Source organism: Cervus elaphus, chromosome 5, assembly GCF_910594005.1.
Source record: "Cervus elaphus chromosome 5, mCerEla1.1, whole genome shotgun sequence".
In the NCBI taxonomy this organism is placed as follows: domain Eukaryota; kingdom Metazoa; phylum Chordata; class Mammalia; order Artiodactyla; family Cervidae; genus Cervus; species Cervus elaphus.
In genome coordinates this window covers 119205295-119220401 of record NC_057819.1, presented here as the reverse complement: position 1 = coordinate 119220401, position 15107 = coordinate 119205295, and the positions used below count along the sequence as shown (strand labels likewise).

The 15107-nt window shown below is 53.5% G+C and overlaps 1 protein-coding gene across 3 annotated transcripts in view; it reads right to left on the bottom strand.

Annotated features, from left to right (window-relative positions):
* The window catches only part of MRC2 (mannose receptor C type 2), a 58734-nt gene that overhangs the window by 23315 nt on the left and 20312 nt on the right, over positions 1-15107 (bottom strand). For 2 of the 3 annotated variants that reach the window (XM_043904963.1, XM_043904964.1), the window contains exons 2-6: positions 2390-2791; positions 1506-1679; positions 1156-1320; positions 857-970; positions 267-413 (exon numbers count right to left, since the gene is read on the bottom strand). In XM_043904963.1, coding sequence (XP_043760898.1) covers positions 267-413; positions 857-970; positions 1156-1320; positions 1506-1679; positions 2390-2791 — 1002 coding nt within the window. Of the gene's footprint in view, positions 1-266; positions 414-856; positions 971-1155; positions 1321-1505; positions 1680-2389; positions 2792-13887; positions 14051-15107 lie in introns of those variants that run through there. The other variant, XM_043904962.1, reaches the window with a different exon arrangement.

Sequence of the window (15107 nt, the reverse complement as noted above, 5' to 3'; positions counted from 1 at the left end):
AATAACTCTGGATATTCCGTTTGTGTGTTGACATGTCCATCACCCGCAGCAGACTGTGACCACCGGGAGGACACGATGGGTTGTGAAGTACTTAACACAATTCCCAAAAATTTCCCGGAATGAATTAATAGCACATCTCAATTTGTTCAGATTTCAGCGGAACCATTTAAGAAGAGGGAAGATCAGAGCCCCCTGTGCTGTGAGGGTGGGTGGGCAGTGGCGGCGGCCTGAGGAGCCCCACCACCACCCACGTCCACCCCGCTCACCGGGAGGCGGGGGCTCGGCGGCCGTGGCGTTGGGCTTCTTCTTGCAGACGTAGGGCAGCGCGATGCTGCAGTCGCGGTTCTGCCAGCCGCCCGACGACTCCGTGCGGATCACCCCGCAGTTCTCCTCGCTCGGGTTGTCCGGCTGATCTGTGGGGAGCGCAGGGCGCCAGCGCCCCAGGGGAGAGGAACTCACCCCCTGGCCTGGGAGCCCTCCCCCGAGCCTCGCGCTTCCCCGGAAGCCTGAGCCTGCTCAGATGCCCAGCGCTCCGCTTTGGCTCTCCTGCCTCCTCACCGGGGCTCACGTGGTCCTCGACCCTCTGCCCTGGCCAGGCTGCTGGCGTGCTGAGGGCCCCATGCCCGTGGCTGAAGGGGTGCATGGGGATGAAATCCAGTCCACCTCCCAGGCCCAGTGCCCCCAGGAAAGGGCATCATTTGTAATTCAGACAACGTGCTGCACGGACCATTGGCACCCAATCCGAAGTGGGTGCAACTCTGCTGGTCTGCAGTAGGATATCAGGGAAGGAGTCCCTAGGAGACCAAGTGCTTGTGGGATCCCCAGGCCGCCCTGCACCCCAAACCCGGCGCCTCACCACTCTCCCAGTTGAGGTACTTGAGAGGCGAGTTGTCTGACCACTGCCAGCCTCCACTGGTGTCCAGGTCGTTAAGGCCGATCCACAGCGTGGAGCTGTAGCCAGTGAGGAGCCCTGACCACAAGAGGGCGACAGTGAGAAGCGGGGGGGGGGGGGGGGTTGCCCTGGCCCCAGCCCTCCACTCGCTGCCCCACCAGCTGCATCCTGCCCTCCAGCAGCAGGAGAAAGGGCTCAGGGCCCCCTCCAAAGGTGGGGACTGGTCTCGGGGTCCTGCCCGCTGCCCCCTCCCCCTGCCTCACCATTGATGTAGGTCTGCTCGTGGATCTCCGTGATGCTCAGCAGGTCCGCCCCCTGCTGCTCGCAGCTGGCCCAGGCCTCCCTCCAGGACAGCGTGGACTGGAAGTTGAACTGATAGCAGCTGTCCGTCAGCTGGTCCTTGTCCCAGAAGGTCTCGCAGTCATTACCTGCCACCATGACAACCAGGTGTGGGTCCCGCCCGGGCCCGCTCTGCGGGGTCCAAGGGGAGGTCCCTCAAGGAATAGGAAGAGACCCTACGGAGGTGGTGGGTGGGGGCACTTCTCACTCAAGTCCGGAAAGTTCTGCCACCCACACCCGCTGTACTCCCCACCCCAGGGCCGACCTCCCTCACCCTTGATGGGGCAGAAGCCCCAGCGCTCATCCTTGCCGTAGTCCTGGGTGGTGGCGCACCACAGGTGCCCATCCTCTCGGCCCGTGCTGGTGCAGCCGTGGAACCACTGGTTGTCATACTTGAAGGGGATGGTGCACGGCTTCCCGTGGGAGTTGCCCTGGATGGTGTAGACCTCTGCAGGAGAGGGGAGCCGGGCCCTTGGCATCTGGGCCCCAGAGGCTGCCCAGCCCGCTCACCCCTCAGGGAAAATCCCCTACAGCCCCGGGAGCTGGGGTGGGCAGGGGTCAGCAGAGAGAGGGAGGGGGCAGCGATGCCAGACAGTGGCCGGAAGGCTGCCTCTGCCCTTGGGTCAGCCCAGGAGCCTGCGAGAGGTCCCACTGCTCATCCCATCAGGCTGGGAAGGGGGGTCCCCTAGGGCCTCTAACACCTGTCCAAAATCCAGCTGCCTCACATGCCAAGTTCCATCTTGGCACTCTAGGAGGTATCCTGGGAAAGGGCCCCCAGGATGGAGCGGCCCACCAGGAAAGGCCTCTCACTGGGTGACTCCGGTGCCCATTCACCCCTGCAGAAGGGGGATGGAGACACCTGTGGACGGTGACCCTGGGGTCTCCCTTGAAGAGTGGGCCTGGGAGAGAAGCGATTTCTCTTTTAGTTGTACGTTATACACTTTTGAACTGACCAAGGTCTTTACAAGAGTGTATCAGGTTTTGTCATTTTTTAAAGGCAAATTAAATGCCCTGAAGTTCATTTTCTCCATGATCCCCAAATGGTTCCCATGACGATGAAAGAGTTGACTGCCAGAGGCCTGTGGAGGCCAAGGTTTTGTCTCCCCCACGTCTGTCCCTCGTGGCTCCAAGCCCCTGACACTAGGGGCAGCCTCTCACCATAGTAGGGCCGCGCACACAGGTCCTCGTCGCTGCCATAGAGACGCCACTGGCCGCTGCGGGTCTGGTCACCGCGCTCAGGGGTGCCAGCCTTGGACGTGTTGCCGGAACGGCCCCCCAGGAGCAGGGACAGCTGGTCGCCCAGGGTGCGACAGTTCCAGCGAAGATTCAGTGCCTCGCGGTCACACTCATACATGCCCAGGGAGGCGGTGGTGTTGGTGCCCGGCCAGCCTGTGCCCAGGCACTGCATGGTGCCCAGGTTGAAGAGCCGGTTTCGGGAGACCCACTTCCAGCGCTGGGCAGGAAGGCTGGCGTTGCAGGCTGGGGAGACCCGGACCTGCCCTCCCTGGGCCTCCAGGCAGCCCTGCAGTCCATGGCTGAAGATGACAAAGACGTTGGGCTCTGGAAGGGAAAGCAGGACACAAGGCCATCACGGGGGTCTCCTGGCTGCTGCTGACAGCCAGGCTGCCTGCAGACACTGACCCTGGTACTGGATTGTGAGCCTTCTCTCCTGTGATAAATCACTCCATCCTCACGACCAGCCCTTTGCATGGGGTGGTGAGAGGCACAGCTGACCCCCTGTGCCCAGTCAAGGCAGAGCCCACATAGCCAGCCTCTGCCCTGGTCCCATAGCACCTGGAGGAGGACTCAGCCTTCCATCCTGCCTCCCCCAAGGCAAACCCAATTCCACATGGCAAGTTGGGGACTGTTTACTTTTATGAAGATCTGAGGAGGAGGGGGAAGGTGTTTACATCACACACCACACTGCAGCCTTTATCCCAACCTCTGTTACATGGCGTTGTTTTTCCAGCAAAGTTCTCCAGCTTGAAACTGCTTTGCCTCACTCTTCCCCACTGCTCCTCACATTCACTGGCTCCATCTTTCCCTCTCATTTAGAATCTTCCCAAACCACTCGCCATGCCCGCCCCCAGCATTCACTTCCAACCATTCACTTCCCATAATCATCTCACTCCTGAGATTTTAGACAGAACTTAGCCTTCCCCAGTCTCACATCTTCTCACCCATCATCTCACTGAGCAGATACTCTATGAAAGACAATGAAGTCCAACCTGCCCTCTGCCAAACACTGATGAAGAAATCAAGATTTAAATTTATAGGAGGTAGATCAGTGGTTCCCTGGAGCTAGGTTGGGTAATGGGAATGGGGAGTGGCTGAGAAAAAGCACAGGGTTTCTTTAGGGGGTAATGAAAATGTTCTAAAATCAAATTGCCATGGGACTTCCCTGGTGGTCCAGTGGCTAAGACTCTGCGCTCCCAGTGCAGGTTCGATCCCTGGTCAAGGGAACTAGATCCTACATGCTGCAACTAAGAGTTCGCATGCCAGGGCAAAGACTGAAGATCCCTCTTGCTCAACTAAGACCCAGAGCAGACAAATAAATAAATAAACCCAATCGTTTAAAAAATAAAATTAGATTGTCATGATAGTTGCACAATTCTGTGAACATACTAAAACCCAATTAAAGGCATATTTTAAATGGGTGAGTTTTACGAGATGTGAATTGTATCTCAAGGCTTTTATTGTATCTTTAAGGTTTTGAGAGAGAGAAAGGGAGAGAAAGGAACTGACATGTGTTTGAGCCACAAAGTGACCCAGTCATGGTATCACACAGCCAGGAAGCAAACCCAGGTCTCTGTGACATCACGTTTTGTGCCCTAGCTGCCACTGAGTACAACAACACACATACACACAGCACATCCCAGGCTCCAAAGCACTTCTGCATCCACCAGCCACTGGCTCTTCAGGATAATTTTCATGCCTGAAAAGCATGAGTCTGGGTTCAGACCCCAGCTGTGCCATTTAATGTGTGAGTTGAGTGCATTGTTTAGCTCCCTTATCATGAAACTATTGTAAAGGTTAAATGAGATAATACATGTAAAGTGTTTGGAACAGGGTCCAGCACATAAGAGCACCATAAACGTTACTGATGATGATGATTCCATACTACAGGCAAAGAATTTGACTATGGGTAGTATAAGAGTTGGACCAAAGTCTTGAGGCTGAAATCTGGCCTCCCATCTTCTGAGTCCAAACCCCAAGACCTTTCTGTTCCATTATGCTGGCCTTGTCCTCCCTCTGCAAGTCATTCATCATGGCCAAGCAGCATGATCTTTTAAAGATAAATAAGTTCTAAAAAAAAAAATTTTTTTTAAATAATATTGGAGTGTTCTCTGCTCCCAACGCAGGGGGCCCAGGTTCAATCTCTGGTCAGGGAACTAGATCCCACATGCTACAACTATGCCCTGGAGCAGTCAAATAAATATTTAAAAAAATAATAATAATACTGGCATGTTGAAAGTCGTAAAGAAAACAGTGGTAAGTTCAGTAACATAGTTTTTTTCATGGCACAAAAAATGCTATAAAACAATCAGAATTCAAGTGACAAAAATACATGTAACTTACTAGAGGCAAATAGTTTATTCCCTAAAATGAAAACAGCTTCTACAAAAAACTATAATAAATTAGGAGTAAAATGGCACCAATATAGTAGAAAATGAGTAAAAGACATGTATACACAGCTACAACAAATGAAATGTAATTGGCTGTTAAATATTTGAAATGACAGCTTCTCTCAAAGCAAAAGAAAAAGCAATATGTCATGTTAGTCTCTCTCCTGCCTTCAAAGGCAATTCATCATTCTATAAATGAAATTCAAACTCCTTGCTATGAGCCATCAGATCCCACATGTTCTGGTCCTGCTCACCAGTCTAATCTCAGATCACACTACTCCCCCTTACTTAAGTTGCACGGACCTCCTTGCCCTTCCTTGAACAGCCCTGACTCTTTCCTGCCTCAGGGCCTTTGCACTGCTTCCTCTGTCTGTCATTTCACATTTCAGAAAAAAAAAAAAAAAAGTCACATCTTGGGGACTTGCCCAGTGGTCCACTGGTTAAGACTCTGCATTCCCAATGCAGGGGGCATGGGTTCAATCCCTGGTCGGGGAACTAAGATCCCACATGCTCCTGCATGCCACACGGTGCAGCAAAAAATAAACAATGCAGGTGCCAGGTACCACTCCAGAGACTGATTTAACTGGCCTGAGATTGGTATTAAAAATGTCACATCTTTAGAGAGGCCTTCTCTGACTTCCGTACCTAAAGTAGTTGCAGTTACTCTCTAGCAAATTCTCTCCCCAGCATTTATTGTTATCTGACATTTTTCCAACATCTGAGCTATCTGTGAGTCTGGGTCTGCTGACTATTTTTTCTGTTGATTATTCCTGCTGTTTGCATGTATAGTAAATTTTATTACATACTGGACATAGTGGATAATGTTACCAGGAGCCTGTTTCTTTTTTATTATTATTATTGCATATTGGACTCGTGGATGACACGTTATAGGGACTCTGGCGCATTATCTTCCTTAAAAGAATGTGGAGTTTTGTTGTGGCAGGCAGTTAAACTGCTGGTAGATCATCCTGATTCTGCAGGGGCTTGGTTTTGCTAGGGTGGGGCTGTTCGGGTTTTTAGTTCAGTCTTAAGGTGTGGCCCTTAACCTTGGGTTTAATCATGAGGTGAGGCCCTTCTAGCATTTCAAAAGAAAACCTTAGGCAATTGCCAAGCTCCTCTAACTCAGTGGAACTTGAATTCCAAACTCTTGTCTTCTCAGCAGCAACTGAAATCTCTTCTTCCCCACTGCTGTTTCTTGCTGGGTTCCCTAAAGCGTCCCTCTGCCCATGCACAGTTTCCAAATATTTGAGGAGAATTTGTATGCGGACATCTCTTGCCTTTCTAGGATTTTCCCTCTCGATTTTTAGCTTTTCTGGTAGCCCCACACTCTGACCAGTAAAGCTGCCCCGTTCTTTTGGAGCTCCTCAAACTGGGCAGTGTTCTCAGGAGGAAAGTGAAAAGCTGAAAAGAGTTAGTCACTCAGTCATATCCAACTCTGCGATTCCATAGACTGTAGCTCGCCAGGCTCCTCTGTCCATGGAATTCTCCAGGCAGGAATACTGGAGCGGGCAGCCATTCTCCTCTCCAGGGGATCTTACCCACCCAGGGATTGAACACTGGTCTCCTGCATTGCATGCAGATTCCCCACTGTCTGAGCCGCCAGGGAAGCCAGAAAGTTGCTTAAATGAACCACTCACCTCATCTTCATCTTTTCTCTCAAGGACTGTTTCCTCCTTGGCCTCTGCCTGGTTTTGACTGCTCCTGAACCACTGTATTTTGTGTTTTATCATTAACTGATAAGGGCTTTTGGCCACAGAACCAGACTAATACAAGCTAACCTTCTATTTCCAGAGCCAGAGCTCATGAACTAACATGGTTTTGTTTATTTTCTGTCTCCAGTCTCGTTCAGAAGTTTCCAAGACTTCATCTTCACACTGTATCCTCAGTACCTGTAACTCCACCCGACAGACGGTACTGCTTAATAAAATAACAAATGAACAAATGAAGAATGAATGAATGAATTCCATGCCTAGATAACAATCACAACCAACCTAAACTTTCTGCTCCTCGTCCCAGCTGCCAAATCAATTTCACTAAAACAGAGCACCCACAGCTCCTGTCACTCCATGTTGAAACTCCACGGTGGGCAGCTTCCCTGGCGGTCCAGTGGCTAAAACTCCACGTTCCCATTGCAAGGGGCCCAGGTTTGATCCCTGGTCAGGGAACTAGACCCCACATGCCATAACTAAGAGTTCTCATGCTGTAACGAAGATCAAAGATCCTGTGAGATGCAACTAAGACCTGTGCAGCCAAATAAATAAATAATAAAACTTTAAAAAAAAAAAAATGTTAGAATTTAAAAAAGAAACAAACAAACTCCAGAGTGGGAAGGCTGGTGGTGAGGGACACTGGTCACTCTATTCTTTGATGACACCAGGACAGGGGTCCTCTTTGGGCAAGACACAGGTGACTTCCTGAAGGACCAACAAACGTGACCACCACAGCGAAGCCTTCCCCGTCGCCCCCAGGCCTAACCTGCTCCTTCCCTTCCAGCTCCTCTCCAGGAACCGCAGACTGGCCCAGGACTCCATCCAGGTCTGCCCGAGCGTTTGACTGAATTGGGCATTTGTTTCTCAGAAACTCCACTCCAGCGAGGACAGTCAGCAACAGAAAGTAACCCTTGGCAGGGGGAGGGAAAGGGTCCGGGACTGGAAAAGGGAGAAAGCAGTACTTGCTTTTATAGGTGATCTTAGAGACGGGGCTGGACACGCAGCCCAAAACATCACAGGGGCAGAAAGCAGCCCAGGGGCCGGTGTCTTCCCTTCCTCCCCAACCAGAAAACCCAGGCACGGTACATCCACTTCAGCAGGCATGCAGTTGTAACCAGGGGCAAGTGAAGGGTCCAAAAGAGGCCACGTGGTCAGGAGACGCCACCTTCTCACCACTGGACAGATGAGGAAACTGAGGCCCAGAGGGGAAGAGAGCAGGACGCCCAAGCACAGCACCGTCAAGGCCTCAGCTTCCTCCTCTGTCACCCGGGTCACTGCTGCAAGCCCCTCCTCCCCCTGTCGTCCGAGGGCCTGCGTTCAATGACCCATCTCTCCCTGCATACGTCCCAGGCAATGCTAGGAACCCGAGGAGACACACAGCACCGTCCCAGGTAGAGACGGTGGGTCTGGACACAGCAGGAGACAAGGGCAGACAAGCCCTTCAAGCCCAGGTGTCTGGGGGCAGCGGAGGGAGCTGGGCCTTCGGACTCTAAAGTCACTGAGGATCCGGAGGAGGCAGAAGGTGAGGGATGCGGGTCACAGAACTGCCTTGGCAGCAAATGAGAAAAGGAAAAGGAATTTGGGAGCAGCGGGGAGGTGGAGGGGAATTCTTAGCAGTGGAACCCTGGGGCTTTGCCAAGGAGGGGGCTGGGGGCCTCTGGGGAAGAGTATTTTCCACCCAGAGTTGAGGGGTGGGTCTGGGTCCTCCCAGAAAGAAAGCTGTTTCTCCAGGGGCCAATGGAAGCAGAGATGAGGCCCAGGCTTGGCCGAGCTAAAGATGCTCAAGGGATGGGAAGGAAACCAGGCATTTTGGGAACTGACTCTGTACCGTCATCCGAGCTCTGCTCTCCGCAGGCACACGGGAGGTGGCAGGAGGAACTCAAAGCGAACACCTGATGCGCCCCCGTCACGGGAAGGCTCCCCCATCCCAAGAAGGCCCCCTCCACCCTTACCCAGCCCTCTCGCCTGAGAGCCTCGGGTGGCTGTGCAGGGAGTGGAAGCGGCCCTCGCTGGGACCTTGTAGAGTCCTCAGCGAGGACAAGGACGGCCCCCCGTATCTGGATGGTCACCCCAACACCACCACACCAGGCACCCAGGTGTGGGTCACAGTGCACTTGTTCAGGCAGTGAACAAATGAATGAAGCCAGGCAGGTAACCATGCATGGAGCGCCAACTGCACGTCATGCATTTATTTGTTCAACAAATATTCCCTGAGAACCTCACGGGTGCCGGGCAGGGTGCCAGGCCTGAGGGTGTAGGGCTGAGCCACACAGATATATCCCAGCCTGTCACCATACAGGCTGGCAGGGGCCGGGCTCTGCGTGGAACATGCGGAGAGGGTAACAGAATCCCTGACCTCGTGAAGCCACCCACAGTCTCTGACCTTTGTTTTGTCTGCCCAGCAAACTTCCCGTCCTCTTCCCCTTCTTATTTATCAAGAATTTTCCTGTATCTCTGGCTGAGTGGGCACCAGGCTCATTGTGCTGTGCTGTGCTAAGTCGCTCAGTCGTGTCCGACTCTCTGCGACCCCATGGACTGTAGTCTGCCAGGCTCCCCTGTCCATGGGGATTTTCCAAGGCAAGAATACTGGAGTGGGTTGCCATGACCTCCTCCAGGGGATCTTCCTGACCCAGGGATTAAACCCAAGTCTCTTGCATAGCAGGAGGATTCTTTACTGTCTGAACCACCAGGAAAGCCCAAGAATACTGGAGTCGGCAGCCTATCCCTTCTCCAGGGGATCTTCCTGACCCAGGAAACAAACCAGGGTCTCCTGCATTGCAGGCAGATTCTTTACCAGCTGAGTTACCAGGGAAGCCGGTGAGGCTTATTACTGGCCAATAATCATGCCCATTGCCAGGCCACAGTGACTCGCACTTAAACAGGGCTGACCAGAGTGCCTCCCGGAACACTGAGGTCCCCTGTCTAATCTGGGGCTGCCAAGAGCCACGTTTCCTACCAAGAGGAAAAGACCTTTCTGCTGTACGCAAGGAAGGGATACTATAGGAAGAGACACAGAGCTGAGAGATGGAAGGAAGGGGAGTGAGTGCCCAGGGTGTAGAATGTCCAGCCCGTCCCTGAATTCTTGCAGCTCTTCCTCTGCTCCATGCATCATTCAGGATCGTTTGCAGCCACATTTCTCTCTCTCTTTTCTTTTTTTTGTGCTGAGCTGGTTTGCATCAGGATTTTGTCCTTGTAACCAAAGAATCCTGATAAACACACAGCCCTAGGTCCTGGAGTCAGAGCCTTTCTCCCAGTCCGGAACACGGGTCCATGCTCTTGACTCCCCTGGAGGCATGGTACCCGGGTGCCCTCTGACCGTCAGACCAGTGATGGGCTGCTTGGGCTGGTGGCTGCATCTGGGCCACGTCACAGGAGATGTTTGGAGGCTGGACCCCCCATCCCCCATCCTCCTGACCACTTTTCTGGCTGCTCCCCCCAGGGTTTTCTCATTCGCGACAATGACAAGTTTTTGTGAAGCACTGAACGAGGTACTACAGGGAAATCAAGGATATGGTTTCTGCCCTCAAGATGTTTACAGTGAACCTGGAAAGGCAGAACTCACAAACCAAGTCATGAAAAAGTTACAGGCAATATAACAACATGTGCAAAACCATCAGGTCTAATTCATACTGCGTGGTTTGGGTTGTTCTTGTTGTTCGGCTGCTAAGTTGTGTTTGACTCTCTGCAACCCCATAAACTACGGCAGGCCAGTCTTCCCCGTCCTTCACCATCTCCTGGAGTTTGTTCAAACTCTTGTCCATTGAGTTGGTGATGGCCATCCAACCATCTCATCCTCTGTCATCCCCTTCTCTTCCTGCCTTCAATCTTTCCCAGCATCAGGGTCTTTTCCAATGAGTCAGCCCTTTGCATCAGATGGCCAAAGTATTGGAGCTTCAGGATCAGTCCGTCCAATGAATATTCATGATTGATTTCCTTTAGGATTGACTGGTTTGATATACACGCTGTCCAAGGGACACTCAAGAGTCTTCTCCAGCACCACAGTTCAAAAGCATCAATTAAAGTGGATAGGAATGATTTTCCAGGTAACTGATGGAATCTTTCTGGTGTGGAGTCTCTGCTTCTCAGACATCCAGGGCATCACCCTGGAAGTTTACTTCTGTGCTCAGAGGTAACTGGGTTTCAAAGCTACTTGCCCTACACTGAGTAACTCCATCTCCTCCCTCCTGGCTGAGGGTCACCGTGGCCTCCTTTCCTTTTCCGTCTGCTGCAAAGTATACACAATGGGCTGGTCCTGAGGCCAAGCGCAGAGGCTCACACTGTCTCTCTCTCAGGAGCAAGCCTCCCAGCTGTCCCGACAGCCTCCGGGACTCAGCCCAGCAGTGGAGGCAGCCAGAGGTCTGACCTCGGATAAGACGGCTGCTCCCCATTACAAGCTGAAGACATCATGCTAAAGGAAGCGGAGGGGAAGTTCATTCTAGCACAAGGCCTGGCACGCAGCAGGCTCTCCAGAAACATCTACTGAATGAGAGGCATGTCAAACAAAACCCTGAAAGGCACAAGCAGAGTCAAGGACACAGAGACGGTTCCAAATTGGGGCATGGAAGAGCAAAGACTGGGGACCCAGCGACCAGTCTGGCTCAGCTCCTAGAGAGCTGGGGACCAGGGACCAGGTAGCGGGCGGGGGGAAGCTGACCAGATTTGGTCCCAGAGGGCATGGCAGGGGGCGCTTCTGGTCACTGGGCCTCACCCCTCTCCCCCCCCATCGGCACCCCTCTCTCCCCCATCGGTACCCCTCCCCAGGCCATGCAAAGGCCAGGGGTCATCCCAGGGAGAGCCAGGGGCCGCCCGCCCGTGGGGCCGCCCGCCAAAAGGAGCAGCTGTTTTCAATGAGCCGCTGGGCCCTGAGGCCAGGCTTGGAAATGTCTGAGTCAGCACAAGCTGCCCGCCCCGCCCTGCTGAGGGCCCAGCCCTGGGGACCCGGCACCCCACCCTGCACCTCTCTCTACTAGAGGCCGTGTCCACGTCCCGGCTCGCACACTGGACCTGAGGGTGGCGGGAGGCAGCGCATTCCTTCCATGGAGGGCAGGAGAGTCCCACCAAAATCCTGGGATTAGTGTGGACTTCTCCCGACGGACCGTCCACCCTCCAGGCTTTTCACACTCTCCATCCTCCCGCCCAGCTCCTCCACTCCAGCCAGGCCAAAGTGCTGGCCTTCCACTGCTTACAGAGCCTGTGACAAAACTAAACACATCCGGCAGCACTCCCACTCCACCCCAGGCTCTGCTGACACGCGCCCGTGTGTGTGTGTGTGTGAGTGTGCATGGGCGCAGTGTCATGCAATGTCTCTCTCTCTCTCAGCTCCTCCACCCAAGGGGAGCCTCCTCCATCATTCATTTCTAGACACGCTCTTCTCTTCCCTTAAAATGTCTGTGTTCCACAATGTGATACACTGCTTTGCATGTGCGCTCGGTCGCTTCAGTCATGTCCAACTCTATGCGACCCCATGGACTGCAGTCCACCAAGCTCCTCTGTCCATGGGATTCTCCAGGCAAGAATACTGCAGTGGGTTGCCATTCCCTCCTCCAGGGAATCCTCCCCACCCAGGGATTGAACCCCCAGCACGCACGGTTCCCGCACTGCAGGCAGATTCTTTACCACTGAGCCATACGGTGTTCTACTAGGATGTTAAAGCAGACGATGGGTTAATAGATGGGTTTGTCACCAAATAGATGCACAAGAACGGTGCACAGTGAAGAGGGGAAGGGAATTCAGGTAAATTTTGTAAAGGCTACTTTCACCCTCCCATGGCTCTGCCTGGGTGCCCCCCACTCCCACCCTCGGCGCCAGCTGACTGGGGCTGCCCCCAGGGTTCTCTGGGAGGCAAATCCTCACCCGCCCCAACCTCCCCACCACCACCCCACCCCACCTCCACCCTCCAGCGATTTAGAGATGTTTGATCTCATCCCCTGGGGGCTTTTGTCTTCTCCGACTGAAGGTCAGGATCTCTTGGCTTATCCTTTCCCAGGCCGAGTCCTGTAGGAAGGCTAGGAGGGGCGGGGGTTGCCGAGCCTAATTGCGCCCACAACCTCGTGGAGGACCGGGCAACCTCTGCTCACGGGCACCTCCCGGGGCCTGGCTGCCCTGCCCGGTCCCCACGTCTCTTCCTCACCAGAGCATCCCCGGGGTGGGCCACCTGGACCCCGTCTTCCCTCACACTCGCCTCCAGGACCTGAGATGCTGGGACCTGCCCGTCCTTGGAGTTCCGGATCTCCGGCCGCTGCACCCCTCCTTCCTAAACCCGGGCTCTGCGAGGCGCCCTCCCGCCCCCGCAGTGCCCGGCTTCCTAGGCCGTGCGCCCTCCCTCCGTGATGCGCCCCCCACCCACGCCCGCGCCCCCATCCCCGCCGCGCGTCCCGGGCATTTGGGCGCTGACCTCCCCCACACGCACCCTCACCCCGCCCCGCCACGGCCCCGAGGTCCGCCCGGCTCCCCAGCCCAGCTCTGCGAACCCCGGGTCCGCGGCCCCCGGCGGCGCCGTCTGCTTGACTGCAGCCAAAATAAACAGCCCAAAGCCACTTCCTCCCCCGGGGGGCAACTTTCACAACAACGGCCGGCTCTGGTCGCGGCAGGAAGTGGCTTTCTGGGCCAGCACAATCCAACCTCACTGACTGGCCAGCGAAGAGCAGGAGTCAGGACCCCGGGTTGGAGCCGGGCCCAGCTGCGCATTTGCGCCTGGACGGAGGGCGCGTGGGCGAGGGCGTCTCCAGCCGAGGCCCAGCAATCTCCGGCCCCTCTCCGCGATCACAGCCCAGACAGCAGTGCCCACCTACTCGTGGAGGCAGGCCTGATGGCCCCTGAGAGGCCACACTTGTCTTATTTATCTGTGGGAGTCGTCAGCAGATTATTTTATAAAACCACGGACAGGAGCGTGAGCCCCAGCCAGGACCAGATCAGAGGCTTCCTACCTGGTTGGCTGAGGAGGAATAAGCTAATAAGGTGAGGAGTTATGAACAGACATCCTGACAGACTGAGAGAGAGCAACTTTTAAAAAACTTAGTTTTGGGAATTCCCTGGCAGTCCAGTGGTCAGGACTCCGTGCTAATATAGCTGGGGTAGGGCAGGTGTTAGGGTAGAATCAATCCCTGGTCTGCAAACTAAGATCCCTCAAGTCACAGCTGGCCAGAAAAAAAAGAAAAAGAAAAATTGTTTTAATTTTCGACAAAGTGGCTGCAGAAGTGTGGGGGTGCAGACAGTAACTTAAGGGTAAAATATTAGAACCGCCCCACCCTCCACAGGGCAGTGCGGTGGTAAAGAATCCACCTGCCCCCTGCCAATGAATGCAGAAGATACAGGCACATACCTGGGGTAGGGGGGTAGAGGGCCAGAGAAGAGTCCCTGGAGAAGGAAAGGGCAACCCACTCCAGTATTCTTGTCTGGAAAGTTCCATGAACAGAGGAGCCTGGTGGGCTAGTCCATGGGGTCCCAAAGAGTTGGACAGGACTGCCCATGCAGGCACAGTAACTGCTTACTGCAGAGTCCACAAAAAGAAAGAATCTCTTTTAGGCCTTTCTGCATTTTCCATAGTGAAATGTTTTTCAAACAACAATAAAAGAAACGTGTGGAGAATTAAACTGAAATGTAATTACTTGTTCGCAAGAAACTGAGATTTCAAATATAAACTTTGGATTCACAAGAAATATTTTATGAACAATTTCTAGCTAAGGTTTTCAAAGATAGAAAAAAGGGGTAGGATCCCCACCCCCATTCACAGAACACAATAACTTTGTCATTGGCTAAGTGCCCCTTGGGGGCCCAGCTTGTATCCCGGCCTGTCCATGTCCTGGGCATTTGCCTGGCATAGTCTGGCCTCATGGTAAATGTTTGCCAAATGACAGAATGAATATGAACCAGAAAGTCTTAGTTGTCATCGTGTCAATCCCTTAGAATGTGGAAACGGAAACACAGAAAGGTTAAGTGATTTGTCCAAGAACATTCAAACAATTGGAACCATGACATTTCCATTGAGACGAAACCTTATGCAAGCCTTGAACAGGATCAGCCAGTATTTGCTTATATAAGTTGACCATATAGTTTACTGTCTCATATTGAGAATGAAAACGGGAGGCAGTAATCATTATAGCATGACAACAAGCTTGAGTCACGGCTGTCCCAGGCAAATGACAACACATGGTCACCCAGCACTTACGGAAAGTGAAAGTGAAGTCGCCCAGTCGTGTCCGACTCTTTGCGACCCCCATGGACTGTAGCCTACCACGCCCCTTCGTCCATGGGATTTGCCAGGCAAGAGTACTGGAGTGGGGTGCCATTTATGGAAAGAGACCACAAATAATGATACAAGTGACTGTGTACCATGTACTTGTAGGTACCAGACACTGGCTTCCCAGGCTTTCTCCTTAATCCTCACAGCACTGCTAAGAAGCAGGTAAAATTCTTATCTCCATCTGGCAGAAAAGAAAACTGGGGTATTAAATACCTCAGAGATCAATCCTCTTGATAACACAGCTAGTAAGGGGCAGACCAGAGATGGGAGATCAGGGAGACCGGTCAGTTCCAGAGCTG